The following is a 21970-nucleotide window of genomic DNA, read 5'->3' as shown; positions in this document are numbered from 1 at the left end:
TTTTCCCCTCTGCTTTATCTCGGGTTAGAGTCGAAATATTTAAGCACCTCCGAGTATGTAACAGCAAGCAGGTTCACCACACTGGAGAAAATGTCTTGAGTAATGAAAAGAGCACCAAGATAATCTACCTTATTAGGCAATCTAGGCTTTTTTGAAAGTTATAAATGAAAAGAAATACAGTATAAAAGATGTCATTTGATTATCATCAGAGTAATTTTGCAACGCATTATTTGTATATTTCAAATATTCAAGGCATCATATAACTGTTCAATTTTATTTCTATTTTTTTTATTCAAAGCCTACATTCATAGTTGCTTAATGGGATGTTTTTCTTCTTCATATTTTTAGTGCCTTTCAATAAAATATATCATTGCTTAGCATCTACATTTTGCTTAACTTTAGATCTACCCACACATACTCAGGCTGAAAATAAATGCTCTTTTACAAGTTAGATTTTGGGGGATTTTTGTATGTTTTGCTTTGCTTTTCGGTTTTCATTGTAACCATAGTCAACTAGATTCAGCCATAAGACATCAACACTGACCAAGTGTAGTCCGGACTAGCTTTTGCACTTCCACATCATGATTAATTTATTATTCATCTGGTACCTTCCTATTAAACTTTGTCTTTAGCCTGTGAACTTTTCTTTCAGCTTCCAACAAAGGATTTCATTGCTTTAGGAATTGAGGTGTGGCTAAGTTTTTACCTGGGAGCAAAGGTGATGCAAGCGTTTCTGGTGAGACCTACCCTTGGTTTAGGGTGGGGAGGGACCGCATAACAGACCATCTGTAGACTCCTTCGGAAGGCAGCAGAGACGCTGCAGAGGGCTTTTCTTAGACATCATCTGCAGACGGCTGGCAGGATAGAAGCAGCGGCTCACTCGGACTTGTTCACCAGTGAAATCAGAGACAATGATGGGGCTCTTCCCCAGAACTACAGGGGCTCTGGCCATCTTCATGGTAAGTCCTGTATTTTCCTAATAATCACAAACTTCCCTGCTTCCTCCTTTGTTAAAGAATATTATATCTGATTGCTCAATCTTTATTATAAATTCTAAAAGGAGTGCAGTGGAAATCAACACTTTAAAATGAAATTGTGAAGATTACCAATTTCCTTCTTTTGTTGTTTTTTGTTTATGTTGTATTTTACATAGAAAAGTAAACCAGAAAGAAATGAGTTTTTAAAACCATTTAGAATTTTTTTTTAGTTAATGAATTAAGTAATCTTAATCACAGGTTATATTTTCCACAACATTTTCGCTTTCTTTAAAGTTATGCTTTTACTAGTTTTTCTAACCCACAAACAAGAACACAGGAGCCACTTCTATTTTCCAAGATTACACCTCTCTTAGCATATAGCTAAGAACTCTACACGCCTGGGCTTGATACCTGACATGCTTTTAAAAGTAAAAAATCGCAGAGTTAAAATCAAAGCAGTGTTTGACTCTAGAGAAGTTGGGAGGATTATTAAGTAAGTATTTACGTTTAGCTATTATGTGCCAAAAGAAAATGTCAGCCTTTGGGGGTGGGGGGAAAGACATACAACATTTTAAAGCCATTTTTCCAGAAGAGTAATACTTCTGTTGATTGAGAAAGTTGTACATAGTATTATCTAAAAGAGAAACGGAATGTTACAGACTGTTTAAAACCTGGATGTTACAGACTAACTTACTCCTTAACTGTGTTCTTATAGCAAAAAAAAAAAAAAAAAAGTCACAATATTATCTGTTATAGGGAGATATCAAAATAGTTAAATATACCTTAAAAATGAATGTCAAGACAATTCCTAATGCGAATTCATATGGTTTCCATGATAAGCTGGGTTGGCCTAGGCATCAATTTACCTCATTTTTTCATCTAAAAAATTGAGATAAATGGACTTCAAGAAGTCACAGGGAGATAGATCTCAAGAAAGGACTTTCTTAGCTCTCCCTAAGATTTTTTTTGTTTGTTTTTGTTTTTGTTTTTGAAACAAGGTCTGGCTCTGTCGCCCAGGCTGGAATCCAGTGGTGCGATCTCCAACTTCCACCTCTGGGGTTCAAGTGATTCTCGTGCCTCAGCCTCCTGAGTAGCTGAGATTACAGGCGTGCACCACCACAGCCAGCTAATTTTTTTGTATTTTTAGTAGAGATAGGGTTTTTCCATGTTGACCAGTCTAGTCTCAAACTCCTAGCCTCAATGGATCCATCCACCTCGGCCTCCCATGATGCTGGGATTGCAGGTGTGAGCCACTGCACCCAGCCTCTAAGATTCTATTTCTATTACAACAATGTAACTGTGCTCAGTACCTGATGAGTTTATTTGAAAGGAGGATGTTGTTAAAGAGAAATATGACGGTTGTATGACTTTCCCACCTTTCCAGATGGGAAATGTCTGGGCTGAACTCCAGGTAGTCTGATAACCCCTATGTCCAAGCCAATGGCAAAGCTCAGGAAGTTAGGGGCCATGCGGCATGGGCTGTCGGGATAGTATTGCCATGAGGACATAGGCTTGGGCCATCACAAGATAAGGGGGGGCTCCTTTTTTCTGCTTTGACATATAGGCCACTCTCAATTACCCCTCTGATTCTGGAGTGACTGTGACATCCTTACATTGAGACTAATTTTTATTTTTATATTCCCAATGCTTATTATATCTATCTTAGAGTGGACATGCAATTGTTTGAAGAATGAATAAATGAATGATTTAATGAGCCTTCTCTAAACTATAAAACCCCCACACAATGTCCCTATAATTCTAGTCATAAAGGAAACTATGAAATGACATATATTTGCTTCCACTCAGGAAAATTTTACATACACATGCTGTTTAAACAACAATATAACTTCATACATAAATTGTTCAACTGAGTGGTCTAGACCTATTCTGTTCAATATGGTAGCCACTAGCCACATGTGGTTTTAAGCCACTTGAAATGTGGTTGGTCTGAGTTGAGGTGTGCTATTTAATATAAAATACACATCATAATTTGAGGAAGACTTTGAATGAACAAAAGAATGTAAAATATGTCATTAATAATTTTTTATGTTGATTACATGTTGAAATGATAGCATTTTGGATGTATTAGATTAAGTTAAACATATTGTTAAAATGCATTTCACCTTTTAAAAATGTTTTAAATGTGACTAAATTTTTTAATTATGTGTGGCTCGCATTTGTGGTTTTTATCTTTCTATCGGACAGTACTGGTCTACTATTAATGCTATTGATAAAAGGCAGTGTCAGTCAGGAGTGAGACAATCAAGTCTTTATGGATTCAGTGAAATTTGAGGTGATTTGGGATAAGTATAGATGGGCGGGCCAAAAGGAGATCTCTTGGGTTGTCAGAAGAGTATAATCAAAGGCAGGCACAGTTAGGATTTGCCTAGGGGAAATGGACACACCGGTTTGACTAGAATGACAGTTTGCTTTGGAGAATCTGGACATGAATTGGAAAGGCAGCTGAGGGTCAGATTGAAAAGTGCATTTTGTGAAGGCTCATGGAAACCTTTTATAAGTGGGGAGCCACCCAGAGTTTTGAAATAATGTGGTTATGGGGGGAAAAAGCAATGTTTTCTAAAGCATTCTCAAGTGGGAATGCTCATCTTTTGTTGTTGCAGGGTGGGGTCTGAAAGTTGGCAGATGTGTTTGAAGGTTTTGTAATAATCCACCATCCAGTGACCATACATGGGTTGCCCAGAACAGTGAGAAATAATAGCAAAGTCATAGACTTAAATCTCTGGCTATGCCACTGACTCACTACAGGCTTTGTTTCCTCAACTGTCAAATAAGAATCATACCCCACCCCCTGCCTAATGAAAACGGTCATAGTGAGAATAAAGCAGCAATGCATGCAAAACAATTAAAAAGTGCTGTGAGAAAGATGAAGTGATTTGTAAACCCTCTAATTTTTATCACTTGTACTATTTTTAGTAATGGGGTAATTCTTGATAACTTCTTAATATTGTGTCTTACTATCTTGAATAACCATGGATACCAGTATTAGTAAGTCAAGAAAGGGCCTACATTTGTCTTGAGCTAAAAAGTATATCAAAAACAGGTGTCGTATCAATTTTTAAATTGACAGGAAAAAATAAAAGCTATATTTGGGAGGAGAAGGCATGGGGAGTAACTGTCTACTATTGAAAAAAGTGTAATATTTATCAGTTTCTTGTGCTTGTTTGATCCATTTTATGCAATGTAAAATAAACCTTTTTGAGGAAAGGACTCATGGTTGAAAATGCTTATCTTCAGAGATTTAATCTTTTGAAAAAAAATTTATCTTCAGAGGAAACCACTGTGTTTTGTAGTCCACCAAATCCAAAACAGTTTGTCATCCAACACTGCTATGAGCATTTGGACAATTTGCTATATACCTTTATGTTACTATATTAGGTAAAGCTTTCCTCACTAAAAATTAATAGAGATGTTTGAAATCTAAAGATTTTTAGAGTACAATTTTTTTAAAGTAGTTGGTGGTAGGAAAAAAAAGAGAGAAGTAGTTTAAATACCAAGTTTGAGTTAGCAAGTGTTCTAAATACAGCACAACTATCTTCAACCGCTTTGTTTTCTATAAAACATCTAAAAAAGAAAATCTTTAGAAAAAGAATTCTAGGCTAAATGGCCCAAATGTTTAACAAATTGAAAAATCTCTAAGGTATCTCTTCTTCTCCTGATTGACCCAGTTTCCAGCACTGCTAATATGTATAAAAATAAATGTCCTACTGAACCTCCCAAAAAGTTAATATTCTAAAATCAGAAAAACCTCGCCGAGTAGTTCTTCCAGCCCTGCCTACTTGGGTAGAAGTCAGGAAGGATGTAATTACTTCTACCAATTAGCACTCCCTCTTGCTTCATACCTGAAACCGGTTTTCATCTGGAGCTAGAACACTCAGTGCTCATGAGGTTTCTCACAAACCTTTTAGCCTTTGGCTCTTTCTGTCCAGTTAAGAGTCAAGCTGGTAGCCTAAGGTGAGGCCTTGCTTTGGGTAGTTCACCATAAGAAAATTACATAGACGATTGGTTACTACGCATAATCACAAGATGAATAATGGAATCTGTCTAACACACACCTTTTTCTTGGAGAGCTGCTGTGCAGCTGGCTAGGTTGTACACTGCACGACTCCAGGAGGTGCATTCACATAAACTACAGCATGAGCAGTGCCCTGGCATTATTCAAGGAGCAACCTAGACAATTGTACAGTGGAGTACTATTTCTTTTCTCTTTCTCATGGTCAAGAAAGAGAACATTCTTATGCACCTTGACAGTGAATAATAACAGGTCACTTCATATAGAAACGGCTCTTTTAGGCTGGGTGCAGTGGCTCATGCCTGTAATCCCAGCACTTTGGGAGGCCAAGGCAGGCAGATCACAAGGTCAAGAGATTGAGACCATCCTGGCCAACGTGGTGAAGCCTCATCTCTACCGAAAATACAAAAATTAGCTGGGCTTGGTGGTGCGCACCTGTAGTCCCAGCTACTCAGGAGGCTGAGGAAGGAGAATCGCTTGAACCCGGGAGGCAGAGGTTGCAGTGAGCCGAGATGGCACCACTGCACTTCAGCCTTGTGACAGAGCGAGACTCCGTCTCAAAAAAAAAAAAAAAAGAAATGCTCTTTTATACCTCTTTTGAAGTTTGGTGACAGAATTGGTTAACATTTTATTAAATGTCAATTTAATAAAACTAACTTACTTTGGGCTAGGGCTCACCTATGTGCTTTACACCTATTAATTTAATCCTCACAACAAACCTATAAGGTAAGTAAAATTAATTATTATTCCTATTGGACAGATGAAGAAACTGAAAGATTAAGGAATGTTCCCAAGTTATATGCTAGTACGTGGTTGGGAGTTGGATTTAAATTCAGTGATTCAGAATCCAGTATCCAATTTTATATTATCATACTTGACTGCAGCCTACACAGCATTTCAAATAAGCATTTAAGAATATCCAGGGATATTTATTTTTCTTAGCATTCTGTCATGATACAAGGCTTAACTTTCTAAATTAATTGAGTTTACTCTAAAAATCAGTTATTGGAAATTGAATTCTTCACAATTAAATAATTTCCTAGTAATTAGACATATATCAACTTTGTTCAATTAAGGAATTTACTTTGATAAATACAAAGTTTATCACAATGTTTCAGAGTTTTTAAATTTAAAATTTCAATGTATATAGAAAGCTGTGAGATATTATGAAAGATGCTAATATGAATGATATTACTTACCTGTGTATATTTCATGGTATTTTTCCCAAAAAAATTTAATAAATACAAAATCATGTTTAAAATTTGGACTGATTTGTTTGAATTATCTCATTCACTCTACAAATTTCCCCAAGCATCCGCATTCTAGAAATCAGAAGTGTAGTCAGGCCCTTGGCCTGGCTGGGATGAGCTACCTGCATCTAATCCATAGTCTTATGTTCTGTCCCCTGCCACATTAAAGTATGAGGTAACCCCAAACAAGATCTCGGCCAAACCAAAGTAAAGAGCAGGTGCTATTATACTTGCTTTTTGTTTAATCTAGCTACCCATATCCTCGGATTATATTTATTGTGTACATACCATATTCAATAGGAACCTTAATGATACAACCATATACATTTTTATTAACAAATAGAGCATATGGATATCAAATTGCTTTATTTCATATATTTTTTAAATTTAATAATTAGATTTGCTTTTGATAATATTTGTAATTCATATCTATACCAAGGCATTAAGGCTATATCAACGCTTTAAAAATCATATAATTAAAATTTACAAAATAACCAGAAAACAAAAAGAAAGAAAAGTACAGTAATTCTCAGGATAAGGGAGGTTTTCTCCACATTGGTATTTCCAATCCAGGCCACCAAAAGAGACAACTTAGTTCATTCAAATCGTCAGAAAACTGTGTAAATATTTATTAGCTTGATTTAGTCATTCCACAGTTTACAAATATCTCAAAACAACATGTACATGATAAATATATACAATTTTGTCAATGAAAATAGATTTACAAATAAAAACATACAAATTGTTTTTAAAATATCCAAAATTATTATATTAGAAAATTAAAACAAGTAGCCATTATATAAATATTAATCAACTAAAATAACTTTTTTTAAAAAAATACTATTCTAAATAATGTAAGGCTGTGATGTCCTCTAAAAATCTAAAGATCATTGCAATATTCAGAAATGTTTCCTATCACCTACTTCCCAGGAGAACAGAAATTGTACCTATTGTGTATTAGAAGAATCATTCTCTGCAGGGCTAGTCCAAGCATGATTCATATTTTCGGGATGACTCTTCAGTTTTCCTGTAAAGAGGAGCCTGCCTGGCCCATCCCTCCTCTCACGTGTAGCTGAGTCGTTCTTATGCTCTGAGAAAGGAATTGTGCAGTTACTACATTGCTCTGGTCTTTTCTACCAAGTAACTCAAGGTATTGCTTTAAAAAGAGCAACAATGTTGGAAAATAATTTTGAGACATGTTATAACCACAAGTAATTGTTCTTTTCCATGACAAATTTGAACACACACTTCTTGGAATCAAGGTTTCAGCTGGAATGTCTAGAAGGGAAGAGTCCTGACATCTTATGTCTGACATAATTCCTCATTTGGTTCAGACTTGGACTAGTCTATTCATTATAACCCTAGAAAATAAACAATGTAATAAATCTACATTGTTTCAGGGGCAACCATAGTCTTTTGCCAAATAGAAATCTAAATTGACTGTCATATAATTTTCTTTGGACCATTAGTTTTTTTTTTTTTTTTCTCTTTATGACAACTTTGGTTAGAATTTAGCAGTAGTTGGCTCACACCTGTTATCCCAGCACTTTGGGAGGCCAAGGCGGGTGGATCACCTGAGGTCAGGAGTTCAAGACCAGCCTAGCCAACATGGTGAAACTCCCTCTCCAATAAAGATACAAAATTAGCCGGGTGTGGTGGTGTGCCCACGCCTGTAATCCTTGTTACTCGGGAGGCTAAGGCAAGAGAATCCCTTGAACCCGGGAGACGAAGGTTACAGTGAGTCGAGATCGCATAATTGCACTCCAGCCAGGGCAAAAAGAGCCAAACTCCATCTCAAAAAAAAAAAAAAAAAAAAGAATTTAGTAGTAGTGAGGTACCTGCTCTGGAGTTAGGCTGCTGCGGTCGCTATCCTATTATGGCCATTAGCTAGGGCAAAGTATTCATTCCCTCACATCTCCAATTCTTCATCCGTATACTAGGGATTATAATACTAGAATTTCCTTCAGGTGCCTGCTGTAAATATTACATGAGACAATAAGTATAAAGCTCTAGGAGTAGCAGCTGATACTGAAACTACACAATAAACATTAGCTACTGTTATTACTCTTCTAGTTTTTTCTTCTTCTGACTTATTTTCCACCATTATTTTTCTACCAGATTCATCAGATAATCAGTGGATTAGCAAATACTTGTTAAGCACCTGTGAGGGTTACAAGAAAAAAAAAAATAACCTAGTAGCACTGAATTGGAAAGTTTACAACACTCCTGGCTTAGCACAGAAATTCTTTCATGCATATAAAACAAGAAATAATAAACTGTGGTAAACCATCATGGGCTAAATTTCATGGCACAGAATATGTGTTGTACAAACTCAGAAAAAGAGACATCAGTAAAGACAGTTTCATGGAAGTTGTTGGAACTTGATGGATCTGAAAGGATGAGCAATATTTAAGTGGGTGGAGTAGAAAGAGGTAATGCATGCCAGGCAGAACAGAAGATGAAAAATGACACAGATGAACATCTCATATGCTCTTGAGAAGGTGAAGACTCTAGCCTACATGGCTTCATTTTACTCTCATTTAATTTTTTGGACCACCCTGAAGATTAAGTTCAATATTTAAATTGAAGTAATAGAGCAGAGATGAACAGATCCATGTCTCACTGCAAACAGGGTTTGTGATTGGAATAGCATATCCTCATCTTTTAAGTTTTGTTCTCTAAACCAGACTGGTTCCATTCCATTCTTTTCACTTGTACAATTAAAGAAGATGTTCTGTAATTGTAGAGGACTAATACAGGATCGCCCTCCTACAAATCAGTTGGGTGGCTGATGGTTTTTAATAATCCCCTGTGGCCCCTTTCTGAAGTATTTCACAATGGTGCTTACCAATGTTTCCCAAAGCGATGACTTTCATAGCTTCCAGGAACTGTGTATAAAGCAGCCAGGTAAGAATTGTGTGGTTGCTGCAACTGACTATTAGGCATAGTTTTTGCAAAGTCCAATAGGTTCTTCTTTATATCATCAAAATTCTGTAGTCAATTAAAAAGCTGGTGGAATGTGTTTATATTGACAGTAATATTATTTTTCCTAGTAGGAACTTACCCTTTGATTATTGCTTCTTGAAACTTACTTCTTTTGAAATAGAAACAAATCACAATATGAACAATGGAATATAATAATCAGGATTATTCATTGTATATAATTCCTTATTTGAAGAATTCACATTTAATTCGACTTTGTTTAAATGTCTGCAGGTGGTCATATTGGTTCATGGAGAATTGCGAATAGAGGTAAAGTATGAAAAAGGTTTTTGTACTTAAAATAATAGTTTAGTTTAAAAAATTAAATTGTGTTTAGTAGAAATGAATATTTAATTTCTAAAATTATTCAATAATTTAATTGTGAAAATATATAAAATTAAAATTCTAGTAACTGAAAACAATATTTAAAAACTAGTCATCCATAAATGTCATTATTATAATTTATTTCATGCATTCTTTTCTTCTTACCTTAAACAAATCAGCTGGTCAAACCCTATGGGCCCAGTAAGATACTGTGGAGTGTAAAAAGAAAATATAAGATATGACTAAATGCTAATGTTAAAAATCATATAGCTTTGTAATTATTTTAGTTATTTAACATTTATTACTTGCTTGACAAAGTATCAGGTAGAGCTAATTAGATACCTAACAGTCTTAGAGATCTTGAAACACAGGGGGTTCCTCAACTAGGTGTCTGTAATCAATATTCTAAGCAAAAATTGCCATTAATTTGCATAACAAATGGAATCCCTTTTTACATAAGACTAAAGGTCAATATGAAGAAGAGATGGCTGTGCAACAAGCTAAAAGAAGGCAAAAACGTGAATGGGTGAAATTTGCCAAACCCTGCAGAGAAGGAGAAGATAACTCAAAAAGAAACCCAATTGCCAAGGTAAGTTATAGCAACAAGGGCAGTATGAGTTTTTAGAATAAATGTATAAGGTGTAAATTAAAATAATATGGCAATTCCAAATAACAAAATGAAGACTGGGGAGTCCACAGAACAAGTGAACTGGTATCCTCAACAAAATAGTACAATAATAATAATAATGAGAGAAAGAGAGAAAGGAAGGTAGCTTCTAGGGTTATGAAAAAGAATTGAGACATATTGACCAATTTTAATATAGAAGGCTTACTTGGATACAGAGTCTAGCAAACAAATAGGAAAAATAATGCATGTATAAGACAGAGAAATGGTTGGGAGCAAAATTTGGATTGGCCATGTATTGATAATTGTTGAAGCTCAGTGATAGGATGTATCAGGCTTATTATACTATTCTTTTTTTTCTTTCTTTCTTTTTCTGAGATGGAGTCACTCTGCCGCCTAGGCTGGAGTGCAGTGGCAGCACGATCTTGGCTCACTGCAACCTCCTCCTCCCAGGTTCAAGCAATTCTCCTGCCTCAGCCTCCTGAGTAGCTGGGATTATAGGCATGCGCCACCATGCCCAGCTAATTGTTTTTGTATTTTTAGTAGAGACAGGGTTTCACCGTATTGGCCAGGCTGATCTCGAACTTCTGATCTCATGATCTGCCTGCCTCGGCCTCCCAAAGTGCTTGGATTACAGGCATGAGCCACCACGCCCAGCCTGTTATACTATTCTAACTTTATATATATATTTCACATTTTTCATGTTAAAAAGCTTTAAAATTACAATAATAAAAAGTAAATTATTTTAATACATATTTTAACCCTACCATGTGATCTCTTTCCCTTTTTGTCTCTCCACTTCCCCCTATTTAAACTAAATAAATATCTTTTGTTTTTAAATGTTTTCAGGTAAAGAGGGAGCCTTCAGGAGTAGCCTTGTCAATATTAAATGTCTTTGACTTTCTTTTAACATTTTAACACTATCATGTGGCCACAGTCTGAGCAAATATTCTAACACCAAAATGATGAGCACACATTGGTTCAGGCTGGTTGTCAAAAACAACAGTTTGACTTTATTTCGTATTCCTAACATCTATCAAGGCAAAAAGTAAATGGCACAATGTCAAAAAGAGTGAATCGAATGAACAGATGACTTTAGACTATGGAAGTGGGGGTGGAGAGGGAAAGGCTTGAGTGATGGTCACCTCAACATTTTGGGTATTTGGGGCTGTAGATTACTTCAGATTACCAAGCAACCCAGAAAATTACCTACCGAATCTCTGGAGTGGGAATTGATCAGCCGCCTTTTGGAATCTTTGTTGTTGACAAAAACACTGGCGATATTAACATAACAGCTATAGTTGATCGAGAGGAAACTCCAAGCTTCCTGGTAAGTTTGGGTCCTCAACATTAGGCTACCCTTCTCCTTGTATACCATCACTTTAGAAAGTGACATTTTTCTACTGGTAAATTTAGAGGAGAGTTCAGTACATGAATCGGTCCACCAGCAAATAACAATATTAGTCCCTCCACAGAGCCTCGCCTGAGGGAACACAGCAGAGGGTGCATGAGTGAGGGCTGATATCTAGCATGCCAAGTGCTTCAGTTTACCATGACACAGCATTAGCCTGGTGGAAGGGGCAACTTGCCCAATTGGTCTGTCCAGAGCAGGCACCTTTTTCCACTTTGTCTACCCTTTGGGGAAACATTTCTTCTTTGCACAAAAGTTATGTACATGCCAACAGAGGCCTTATTTCTACAAGTTTTAATAGTATGAAAACTAAGATTGCAGAGTAATAATCCACATTTTCCCTCTGTTCCTAGATTACATGTCGGGCTCTAAACGCCCAAGGACTAGATGTAGAGAAGCCACTTATACTAACAGTTAAAATTTTGGATATTAATGATAATCCTCCAGTATTTTCACAACGAATTTTCATGGGTGAAATTGAAGAAAATAGTGCCTCAAGTAAGTCTTTTACAGTACTTACCACTTTCAATTTATCTACTTTCAAATATGAGTCCCACTACAATATGTCATTCTTATAAACTAATTTATGCTCTTAGTTAAATCAGTTGTTTTGAAAAGTAAAATTCATTAAGATAAATCTGGGTCTTCCTTTCTAAAATGTGTATTTGAGCCTATTATTTACTATCATTGTATTTCTAGGTTATAGTCTGGTTATCAGGTCAATAGTATCTTATTCTGTATATACGATTTGTATAAGCATTTGGCAGTCACAGAGCTAAACAGGCAGCCTTGGGTAGCCTGGATGCATCAGCTGGGCTCTTTTAGGTTAGAAGAGACAGAGACACACTCACATTACTTGGATAATTTGTGGAAAGGGGAGAATTATGACAATCTATCAAGGGAGAAAACTGAGATAGAATATAGCCTCAATCTCAGCAAAGGTAAGGCTTAGAGAGAACTGAAGAGTTTGTATGGAAGGAAGCACAGTTCTACCTGGTTTGGAGAGACAGAAAGAGGTATCACAAGTGATATGCAATTTTTTGAACGTATAGATTATTTTAGGATATTTAAAAATTAGCATCAATGTGAACTTGTTTGGAATATTTAAAATAAACATAATGTTAATTGTTACATATTCTTTAATAAACATTTTCCTGTATTCCTAGACTCACTGGTGATGATACTAAATGCCACAGATGCAGATGAACCAAACCACTTGAATTCTAAAATTGCCTTCAAAATTGTCTCTCAGGAACCAGCAGGCACACCCATGTTCCTCCTAAGCAGAAACACTGGGGAAGTCCGTACTTTGACCAATTCTCTTGACCGAGAGGTACAGCAAAGCACTTGGGGGAACATTCAAAAATAAAGGGTTTGATTATAAGAAAACCAAGAGAGGTGACTCCATTTTACCCGAAAATAAAAAAAGAAAAGAGGTTCTCAGTACTTAACTTGGCTAATCTAAGGAAATTGTTTGCATTTTTAAGTGTGATCCTGGTGAGGGGAGATGCGTACCGGGCACCTGCAGAATCAATTGTACCCTGAACATACCAGTGGAAGTTAAATAGGGGCAATGAAAGAAGGCATTGACATAGACATACATGGACAAAGATTGAACTGCAGCTAACTCCTCATTTGATGGAGGAGAAGCAAGTGTCTTAGATGAAGGGAGAAATTTCTGTCTGGAATAAAACCTTCTTTTATATCACACTTTTTCTCTTGACTTCTTTTAATTTTATCCCTGCTTCCAGAGCACTAAAGAATCTCGTTCTCCAATCCCCCTCATTACCTACCACCACCTTCTATCTCCATTACCACAGGCTACCCTATCAGACTCCATATTATTTTTGTACAAATGGCTTTCCCAATAGACTAACAGAGAAGCTCCATAAGTGAGCTTATTATTCCCACCCTGCTGATTGCCTATTTTTGCTCTAAGGATACAGTACAGTCCTGCCATAAGGAGCTCACAAAACAGAAAACCTGCCCTAGCCCCTTAAAGACCTCCACCCAACCATCCAGAGCCCCACAAATGTCTTCTGCATAAACTTGAATATTTCTACCTCCTTACCCATAGGAATCAAGTAGTTTCCATTTATAATTCTTTGAGATTAATTATTTTTCTTTATTTCTTATCCAAAATTAGCAAGCTAGCAGCTATCGTCTGGTTGTGAGTGGTGCAGACAAAGATGGAGAAGGACTATCAACTCAATGTGAATGTAATATTAAAGTGAAAGATGTCAACGATAACTTCCCAATGTTTAGAGACTCTCAGGTACACCTATTGCTCCTTAAAGAATCATTTAGATATATATTTAATACTTTGAAATCCTAATTCAGGACTTGCCTGTTTGTTGGCTTTTATTTAAGTTCTCTGCACTTATCTTTAAAGAAATATGCATTTATCTTTAAAGAAATATGCTTTTTAAAAAAATTAATAAAAAAGGAAAAAAAATAAAAATAAAAAAATAAAATAAAAAATATAAGAATTCAGCAATCAGAAGAAGGAAATATATAATTTGAGAAATAAGGATTACCATTTAGAAGAAACATAATCCCTCCATGTAAAACCTGTCATTGGGTCTTTAATTCTGCTTCTCACCTTTTCAGTATTCAGCACGTATTGAAGAAAATATTTTAAGTTCTGAATTACTTCGATTTCAAGTAACAGATTTGGATGAAGAGTACACAGATAATTGGCTTGCAGTATATTTCTTTACCTCTGGGAATGAAGGAAATTGGTTTGAAATACAAACTGATCCTAGAACTAATGAAGGCATCCTGAAAGTGGTGAAGGTAAGGTCTGATTTCCCTTCACTGGTAAAAAAAATTCTGTATTAACCAAAATGATCATTTCTACAGATAAAATGTATTTATTTGTTAATAGCACTTTATTACAGAAAACACATAAAAGTAGATTGAATTGTTTGTAATCCCCATAGAGCCACATTACCTGAGGACAACCTCTCTTAACATCTTGAACTCGTTCCAAGCTATTGAATTTTCTATAGTAAACACAAACACACTAACATGCTATGGGAGTGATGATGTATACTTTAAGCACATGGTAATATATTACGGGTGTCCATACTTTAAGCACAAGAAAGCAAAACACATTTCTTGACTTAATCTCATTCGCAACAATCAGATTGAAGTTAGGACGAGATAAGAATAGATGGAATCATGTCTTGCCCATTTGTCAATCAGTTTTAAATGGATTAGCTACCGTCAATACAGAATAAATTGCAACTCTTCCTACTAAATGGGAATTTATGAACAAAATCTGCAAAATAAAGGATAAATAATTGAGTAAACTTCTAATATGCTTGGCTATGACAGACTCGTTATCTGAGAGTGTGATCTGGGCCCCTTCCTTGGTACAGCACTTTGGTTTTTTGTTTGGTTGGTTGGTTTTTGTTTTTTGTTGTTGTGGTTGTGGTTGTGGTGTTTTTTGTTTGGTTGGTTTTTTTTGAGACAAGGTCTCATTCTGTCATCTAGGCAAGAGTGCAGTGATGTGATTTTGGCTCACTGCAGCCTTCACCTCCCAGGCCCCAGTGATCCTCCCATCTCAGCCTCCTGAGTAGCTGGGTCGACATTGTGTGACGCCATGCCTGGCTAATTTTTATAGTTTTAGTAGAAATAAGGTTTCACCATATTGACCAGGCTAGTCTCGAACTCCTGACCTCAAGTGATCCACCCGCCTTGGCTTCCCAAAGTACTGGGATTACAGGCATGAGCCATCGCATCTGGCCCTTGGTACAGCATTTTGGATTCCATGGGAGCGTCCTTATTTAAACCTTAAATCCAGTTGAGTGACAGACCATATAATCCTTTAACAAGGGGGCTGCTGAAAGCTGTACATGCAGTCCTTTGTTACTGTGCTCTTCAGGACAAGTGCTATAGCCATCCCCACTTCTAAGGGTTTTGCTATAAACTCCCACCAATGCCTGGGAGTGAGCTATTCTCTATCTTGTGTATTGGTGTCATTCAGTCTCCCAAACTAGAAATGTGGGCCTTACCCTGAATCGTGACATTTGCTCACAACATAGAGCCTTAGAAATTGTCTCTGAAGTCTGACCCTCTTCTACCTTCTTACTGCCTGTACCCTGGCCTGGCTTTTCCTCTCTTCTCTTAGACGATCGCAGTCCCTCCTACCTCTCGTCTCCATGGACTTTGTTCTCCTCATTCTTACCAGTGCACCACCATATTTTTCTTAAAAATAATTTGGATCCCTTACTCTTCTCTTTAAAACCATCCCTGGCTCTACACTGGCTGTGAAGTTGGCCCTCAACCCTAATTACCAACTCAAGTCACCTGCAACTTATCCTTGACAGTAAGCGTGTAGGAACTATTGGAGAAGCCCAGGCAGCAGTGGGTCCTTAAGGCTCCTCAGGTGACTCCTACAGTCAGCCAGGGTTGCTAGCTGCTAGCCCTTTAAGATGAAATTCACAAGGCGATTTGCCATCTGTATTCAGCCTGCAACTGCTTTCACCTATGCCTGGATAATTTCCCGGCATCCTTCAACACTCAGCTTAGACGAATACCTCTCAGAACCCTTCATAGCTCTCCTAAGTAGAATTATTCCTTTGCTTTCACACACAGACCCTATCATCTCTTTTGCCTCTTACCCCTTGTATTATAATTCCCTGTTTAGACATCTTTCTCCTACACTTCACTGGAAAATGCTTGAGCACACAAAGCCAGTCATTGCAAAGTTAAAACTTAAATCCAGATCTCTTACTTGAATCATTTTTAGTGATATACAGTTGTAACCAATATAAGCATTTTCTTATCTCATCACTCAAAAAAATTTACTAGTGAACGAGAAAAGTTATCCTGGGATTCCTCAGGCCTTGATTTGGGCCACCTCAATAAGGGGATCAAACAAATGGCTATCATGCAAGACCTTCTGAAAATGAGTCTACAAAGAGTTGCTGGGCCACCCGCCCACTGCTTTGCAGGGGCCTATTTGCCAACCAAGATTGTGAAGATAGTTTGCCTTTCCCACCTAGGAATTTTTTAAGTCAGGAAAGATACCATTGCACGTAAATCCAATGAAGATTCTGCAAATGACCATAACTGCCAGTTATAAGAACGTATTTGGGGGCTTGATTTGTTCAGTCCTCACTACACCCTGATGAGGTAAGGCTTTTTTTTTCAGAAGTGGAGAGCTGAGGATCAGAGAAAACAAACATTGTTCCCTGAGTCACACAGCTATTAAGCAGCAGAACCAGGATTTAAATCATGTTACCATAGCCAACTTGGGGTCTTTTCCACTGCACCTCATAGCCTAAAGAGACTACGATGATGTCTTGCTAGTCTGAAAGAGGTACCTTTATTAGTACCAAACTGAGGTCTCATGAGTTAAGAATCCTAAAGCTTTCTCTATCTCAACATTACAATAATTTCTGAAGCTGTTTTGCTATTTAAAAACAAAAGAATTCATTCACAGCATCTTGCATAGTGTGCTGTCATCATCTACTGGGTTTGCGGGAGTATATTTTTGTGAAACTGCCTTCTAATTTTATTTTTTCTCCAGGCTCTAGATTATGAACAACTACAAAGCGTGAAACTTAGTATTGCTGTCAAAAACAAAGCTGAATTTCACCAATCAGTAATCTCTCGATACCGAGTTCAGTCAACCCCAGTCACAATTCAAGTAATAAATGTAAGAGAAGGAATTGCATTTCGTCCTGCTTCCAAGATATTTACTGTGCAAAAAGGCATAAGTAGCAAAAAATTGGTGGATTATATCCTGGGAACATATCAAGCCATCGATGAGGACACTAACAAAGCTGCCTCAAATGTCAAGTAAGACTATTTTTATTTATATCCTATTTCTTGATGAGGTTTTATTAAAACCTATAAGCTATCACAACATAACATATAAACTATTATGTGACAAGAATAGAGATATGACATTGATAAAAACAAGAAACTGGGTAACTCAAAAAGTAACATTTAGCTAAATCATTAGGTGATCATCTAACTATACTAGAAGCAAAGATAATAAGCATAAGTTACAGTGGAAATCAAGGGAAGAATGCCTTAGCCTATCAACAGAAATTGGGAACATGTCTCATGCAAACTTACAGTTGAGTCTTACAAAGGAGTAGAAGTGCACCACGAGAACATGTTTTTATCATATAAAACAGCACATACAAAGACATATATGCCTAAAATATAATGGCACCATGCAAAATAATTGCTATATTATACAGAGCAAGAACACAGGTATTTTATTTTATTGTGCACAGCAGAATTGGAAAACTAAGCTAATATATGCTTAAGAATTATGAAATATGGTCCTGGCACAGTGGCTCACACCTGTAATCCCAGCACTTTGGGAGGCCGAGGCAGACGGATCACTTGAGGTTGGGAGTTCGAGACCAGCCTGACGAACATGAAGAAACCCCATCGCTACTAAAAATACAAAATTAGCAGTGGTGGTGCACACCTGTAATCCCAGCTACTTGGGAGGCTGAGGCAGGAGAATCGCTTGAACCCAGGGGGCAGAGGTTGTGGTGAGCTGAGATGGCACCATTGCACTCCAGCCTGGGTAACAAGAGCAAAACGCCATCTCAAAAAAAAAAAAAAAGAATTATGAAATATGGCTCATCCATGCTGTGTTAATTTTGTTGCTTTTTATAAAAGCATATTTCAATGTCAACATATATTAAACATGAATATACTAAATATAAAATGAGTCATTTTCATTAAATATGTAACATTCCACATTTGAAAGAAAACTATTTTTTTTAATATTATGAAACAGATATGTCATGGGACGTAACGATGGTGGATACCTAATGATTGATTCAAAAACTGCTGAAATCAAATTTGTCAAAAATATGGACCGAGATTCTACTTTCATAGTTAACAAAACAATCACAGCTGAGGTTCTGGCCATAGATGGTAAGAAAAATATTTGAATCATTTTAGAGAAATGTTATTGTAATTGATGTTTCTTTATGCATAGATTATTATGATTATTCAACATATTATCTTTACCACTAGAGAGAGAGAGAATTATCTTAGGAGTGTTGGGCCTCAAGTTTGAGGCAGCTGAATCCAGGAGAGAAAACTAAGAGTTCCAACTTCTCAGTGGAGTTTGAACCAGCGAATTCTGTGTTAGGTCCCTATGATTTGCTGTGGTTGAAGCAGAAATTTTTTGACCGACAGAAACCCCTGAGTTTGAGGGAACGGATAAGGATTCATAGACAAAGCCCATCAGGGAAGCTCAGCTTGAATGTGAGGTGCTTTTGTGAGGTACCTATAGAGACCTCATGTACTTTTATCATTGAACAATGCAATTTCCTCTTCTGCAATGTTTTAAAATAATATTCATTGAGGGTATGTGTTTCCCCAAGTATAAAATTAATTTATGTTGAAGGTAATAAAAAACATAACCCCCCCCCAAAAAATAAGTATCAAAAAGATTGCCATTTGGGAAAACAAAAAAAAAAGTAGTAAGGGTAACAACAGAAATGACTCATAATGCCCCCACAGAGAGATTTTTATTTCATTATTTTTTATTTTCAGCAGTTAAAATTTTTCTTTAATAAACTTTAACATTTTGAGTAATAAAAATACACAATTTCTTATTCTGAATAAAAAATGTGTGCTTTAGAAGCAAAAACCTTTGACACGTTGATTACAAGTGAAATCAACACATTTAAGAAAGTTATTATTTTTGTGCTGATTTCATTTGAAATTGGTGAATTCATCATCTTACTGGTCTTGGGTTCGAGCATATTAAATTAATTTTCAATTAATTATAATTAAAGACATCAGCCTATTTGGTAAATTTAAATTTGCTTTTTACAAGATGCAGAAATAGGATGATTATTTTTACTTCTAAGGATAATACAGTATTTCATGAGAAGACACACTAAGTTGGCTACAGAAAAGAGAAATGTAAAAGATTCTCCTTTTTTGTACAACTTTATTATATACATTTCTTTAACTCTAAAACATTGTTCTTACAGAATACACGGGTAAAACTTCTACAGGCACGGTATATGTTAGAGTACCCAGTTTCGATGACAATTGTCCAACAGCTGTCCTCGAAAAAGATGCAATTTGCAGTTCTTCACCTTCCGTGGTTGTCTCCGCTAGAACACTGAATAATAGATACACTGGCCCCTATACATTTGCACTGGAAGATCAGCCTGTAAAGTTGCCTGCCGTATGGAGTATCACAACCCTCAATGGTAACAGTAAAGTTGCTTCTGTAAATGCAAACTGCTCCTTTATATTTCCAGAAGGATAAGGAAGATCATTTAAGAGCAGGTCCTTCCAAAAGTAACTGGAAAAATTCTTTGCAATGAAGATGTGGTTGTAGCCTTGTGAATTACTTCTCTTTTCAGAAGAGAAAAGGAATGATATACTGTTAGAACCATTTGATATTTTATTTTGAATCCTTTTTAGGGTTCATTCAATATTTTAACATTTTAAATCTGTTTATTTCTACTTCCATAGTGCACCCAAAAAAAATTAGAGTCAGGCATCTAGGTGGGGCATGGTGGCTCACGCCTGTAATCCCAGTACTTTGGGAGGCCGGGGCAGGAGGATCATTTGAGGTCAGGAGTTCGAGACCAGCCTGGCCAACATGGTGAAACCCCATTTCTACTAAAAATACAAAAAGTAGCTAGGTGTGCTGGCGCATGCCTATAATCCCAGCTACTCAGGAGACTGAGGCAGGAGAATCACTTGAACTCAGGAGGCGGAGGTTGCAGTGAGCCGAGATCGTGCCACTGCACTCCAGCCTGGGCAACAAGAGTAAAACCTCAGTCTAAAAAAATAAAGTCAGATATCTATTTATCACAGAGCTGTTTAGATTTCTAAATACTAAATACATAAACTTGTTCTGATGGAGCAGTCTATGAGCAGACATGTAGCATGAAGAAGTCAGTCTGCCCAAGGCCGCAGGGAGTGCCGCTTACACTGTCACTAGTCAGGAACCTTGAGGGCATAGTGGACTGAAATTTGCAAACCCATTATCCAACAGGGAGGAGCTAATTCATCCTTTCTCTTTCCTAACCATTATCATACTCATTGCACATTGTCTGTGCTTTCCAGAAGTGTCATAGAAATAGACATTACACTTCCTAAAAGTCTCCATCCTTTCTGGATTTTATAATGACGAGACCACTTCAAATCCTTAGTAAACTCACTTTTCCCTAGCTCCTTTCTGAACCAGCCTTGCTTCCTTTCATGAATGTACATGCTGTTAAAGCATGTCCTTCAGTCCTAAGTAGCAGCCACTGCCAGAGTTACCAAAGGGATCTTGATCTTGATGGTCATCTTCCCTTGCGCCCTCACACTTCTGGCATAAAGATCTATCTCCAAACTGTGCATGCAGCATTTTGCTCCAAATGAGTTTACTGGATACGTGGCCAACGAAGAGGCTGCCAAAGAAAGATCAGAGAGGGCCAGGATGTGTCACAAGACATATCTGCCCAGGTGTGGCTGAGCAAGGCAACAATGATTGGACTAGGTGGGCAAGGCACAGTGTCAAAGGGTATGGTGGGATCAAAAAGATGCAACAAATGCAATGCTGAACCTTATAAGAACTATTGTGGGATCCGCTTAAAAAAGGCAACATAGCAGTGGGAGATAGAAAACAGTCTAAGCTCAGGACTCAGATAGGCAATAGGCCATCACCACAAGGAAATCCCATATCACAGACCTGCAGCTCATGGGATGAGAACTGGGAAGAGCAGTTGAGGTAGTAGCAGCCAAAGTTGAAAGTCTTGATAAGTACAAGAACACAGAGTCAGGAACACATACACTCAGAGGGCCACACAAGTCCAAGGATTGGTGCAGACATACAAGAGAGTGGTTAAGCCCCAGAAGAGGAGTGCTTGACTCTAAATGATGTCGCCCATCTTCTTTAGTGGGAAAAGCAGAGTAGAACCGATTTTTTGGGAGAGAATAATGGGCCTACCTGAAACAGAGAGGACAAGGAGGCAGGTGTAGACAGATTTACCCACTTGAACCCATTATAGCCCTCATCACTGCTCAAACCTCACTCTATTATCGACCCTACTGTTTGTGGCAACTAACTCTGCTAATGAAAATAAGTAGTAAGAGTGTAAGACACTGCTACGGTTGGAACAGGTCTTCCAAAGCTCATGCGTTGAAAACTTAATCCCCACTGCAACAGTGTTGAGAGGTGAGACCTGTAAGAGGTAATGAGGTCATGAGGGCTCTGTCCTCATGCATGGATTAATGGCGTTACCATGGGAGTGGGTTCATTACAGTAAGAGTGAGTTGTTATAAGGGTGAGTTCAGCCCCCACTTGCTCTCATGCTCTCTTGTCCTTCCACCTTCCACCATGGGCTGATGAAGTCCAAAGGCCTTTGTCAG

At 37.2% G+C, this 21970-nt stretch overlaps 1 protein-coding gene across 1 annotated transcript in view; it reads left to right on the top strand.

Annotated features, from left to right (window-relative positions):
* Nucleotides 1-911: 911 nt before the first annotated feature.
* DSG3 (desmoglein 3) overlaps nt 912-21970 on the top strand; it is a 28752-nt gene continuing 7693 nt past the window's right edge. The window contains exons 1-11 of the mRNA XM_032151717.2: nt 912-959; nt 9474-9509; nt 10024-10152; nt 11363-11518; nt 11953-12097; nt 12766-12932; nt 13746-13874; nt 14210-14395; nt 17139-17410; nt 18375-18514; nt 19588-19812. Coding sequence (XP_032007608.1) covers nt 912-959; nt 9474-9509; nt 10024-10152; nt 11363-11518; nt 11953-12097; nt 12766-12932; nt 13746-13874; nt 14210-14395; nt 17139-17410; nt 18375-18514; nt 19588-19812 — 1633 coding nt within the window. The remainder of the gene's footprint in view (nt 960-9473; nt 9510-10023; nt 10153-11362; nt 11519-11952; nt 12098-12765; nt 12933-13745; nt 13875-14209; nt 14396-17138; nt 17411-18374; nt 18515-19587; nt 19813-21970) is intronic.

Source organism: Hylobates moloch, unplaced genomic scaffold (genome assembly GCF_009828535.3).
Source record: "Hylobates moloch isolate HMO894 unplaced genomic scaffold, HMol_V3 SCAFFOLD_5, whole genome shotgun sequence".
Taxonomy (NCBI): Eukaryota; Metazoa; Chordata; class Mammalia; order Primates; family Hylobatidae; genus Hylobates; species Hylobates moloch.
The sequence above is the reverse complement of the archived record's forward strand: the minus strand, read 5'-3'. Positions and strand labels throughout refer to the sequence as shown.